Source organism: Fukomys damarensis, unplaced genomic scaffold (genome assembly GCF_012274545.1).
Source record: "Fukomys damarensis isolate Sample0158 unplaced genomic scaffold, DMR_v1.0_HiC HiC_scaffold_13, whole genome shotgun sequence".
Lineage (NCBI taxonomy): Eukaryota > Metazoa > Chordata > Mammalia > Rodentia > Bathyergidae > Fukomys > Fukomys damarensis.
In genome coordinates this window covers 36,027,180-36,029,120 of record NW_022900925.1, presented here as the reverse complement: position 1 = coordinate 36,029,120, position 1,941 = coordinate 36,027,180, and the positions used below count along the sequence as shown (strand labels likewise).

The following is a 1,941-nucleotide window of genomic DNA, read 5'->3' as shown; positions in this document are numbered from 1 at the left end:
CCTCACTGACCCCCCCCCCCCTCCCCCCCCCCCCGCTTTTACAGGAAATGTTTGACATCATCCTGGACGAGAACCAATTGGAGGATGCCTGCGAGCACCTAGCCGAGTACTTGGAAGCCTATTGGAAGGCCACGCACCCGCCCAGCAGCACGCCGCCCAATCCATTGCTGAACCGCACCATGGCTACGGCAGCCCTGGCTGCCAGCCCCGCCCCCGTCTCCAACCTCCAGGTACAGGTGCTCACCTCTCTCAGGAGGAATCTCAGCTTCTGGGGCGGGCTGGAGACCTTGCAGCGGGTCGGCGCGGTGCCCCAGCAGCAGGAGCACGCCATGTAGCCGTGTCGGGCTGTTTTCCCTGCGCCCTGAAGTGCAGGAACATGGGGAAGGAAGTGAAGAGCTTTATTTTGTAAATAACGTGGTGAGCGGCAGCTTCCCGTGTCTGTGGTTTTTGCTGGGACTGGGACTGGCTGGTACTGCCTCCTTGGGCCTGGGACTGTGGGACTCCTGTTGGCTGGGAGGCCTGACCAGTGCCCTCGTAAGACTAGAAACTGCGAGGAAAATAAAACATGAGGACAACTCTTCCACTGGACTCCACAGAGCAGGGGCACTCAGACCCAGAAGCAGAGTACAGGGACACCTGACTCAGAGGCTGCCCCTTGCCTGCTCTTGTCCCCAGGAGGACCCTGGGAGCATCTGAATCTGCTGGCCTTCCTCCAGTCACACAGAGTCCAAGAAAGGCCCTCATCCGGCCTCGCCCTCTTCCCAAGGGAAACCACGGCCCTTCCCTGTGACCACACCATCAAGTATAGGGTTAGGTCTGCAGAAATCCATTGAGGCATCGAGGGTGCTGCTTTTATTTTTTATTGATTTTTTATTTATTTTGGTACCGGGGATTGAACTCGGGTCCTTGCGCTTGCAAGGCAGGCCACCGAACCACTGAGCTAAATCCCCGGCCCTGAGGGTGCTGCTTTTAAATTTTGTTCTCAGCGACATTTGTTCAGTGAATGTTAAGCTAAGGCATCCCTGCTCTGCTTGGAGCAAGCTGGAGTCCAGCCTCCCCTTCACCTCCTTGGGGACCCTGGGAGCACTTCTGTGCCCTCCCGGCCCACCCCAGATGCCCATGAAACAGTTTGCAGACGGCTGCTGCAGTGGAATCCCCATGGCACACAGCCGAGAGGGCCTGAGGAGGCAGAGGCAAGACTAGGACAGGCCTCTGCGTGTCTGTCACCTCAGCCCCTGCGGTGGCAGGGCCGTTGGCAGCCACTCCGCTTCACGTGGCATCAGTGACAGGGCCACCGGGCCACCCCCTGTGGTTTCGGGGGGCAGAGGAGGAACCCCATCCCTTGCATGGCTGGGAAGGAGCAGCTTCAGTGGGCTTCTGTGAGCCGCTGCCCAGCGTGGTTGGTGTGGCTGAAGAAGCTGGCTGGGGCTGGGGGGTTTGAGTTGCTGTCCCTTAATGTACTTGGAAAACTGGAGGCCTTGACTAACCCAATCAGCCACTAACGGGTAGCAGTACTAATGAGCTGTTAATGATGATTAACCCCATGGCAGCCTCAATAACCAGTGAGGAAGTGGTGACTAATCACTTAGGGCTCCCTGCTATGGATACCGGGAGGCATCAGACTCCCCAGTCCCAACAGAAGAGCAGATGCCCTGAGGCCGGTCCCCTGGCTGGACTCTGGAGCCCCCAGTGCCAGTCCCGGGTGCCACCTCCTCCTGCTGTATTGATGGATGGTGAGGGGTCGCGGGCAGGGGTTGTGGTGCAGTCACTAATCTGCTTTGCTTTGTTGTGTTTTTCTCACCCCTGCCTCCTCTGCATGGTGTCTGTCGTCCGCCGTCTGCTAACCAGGGACCCTACCTTGCTTCCGGGGACCAGCCGCTGGAGCGGGCCACCGGGGAGCACGCCAGCGTGCGCGAGTACCCAGGGGAACCCGGCCAGCCC

The 1,941-nt window shown here is 59.4% G+C and overlaps 1 protein-coding gene across 1 annotated transcript in view; it reads left to right on the top strand.

Annotated features, from left to right (window-relative positions):
- Cacnb1 (calcium voltage-gated channel auxiliary subunit beta 1) overlaps window positions 1-1,941 on the top strand; it is a 16,258-nt gene that overhangs the window by 11,354 nt on the left and 2,963 nt on the right. Inside the window, exons 10-11 of the mRNA XM_010620288.3 lie at window positions 45-230; window positions 1,849-1,937. Of these exons, the coding sequence (XP_010618590.1) occupies window positions 45-230; window positions 1,849-1,937 (275 nt within the window). The remainder of the gene's footprint in view (window positions 1-44; window positions 231-1,848; window positions 1,938-1,941) is intronic.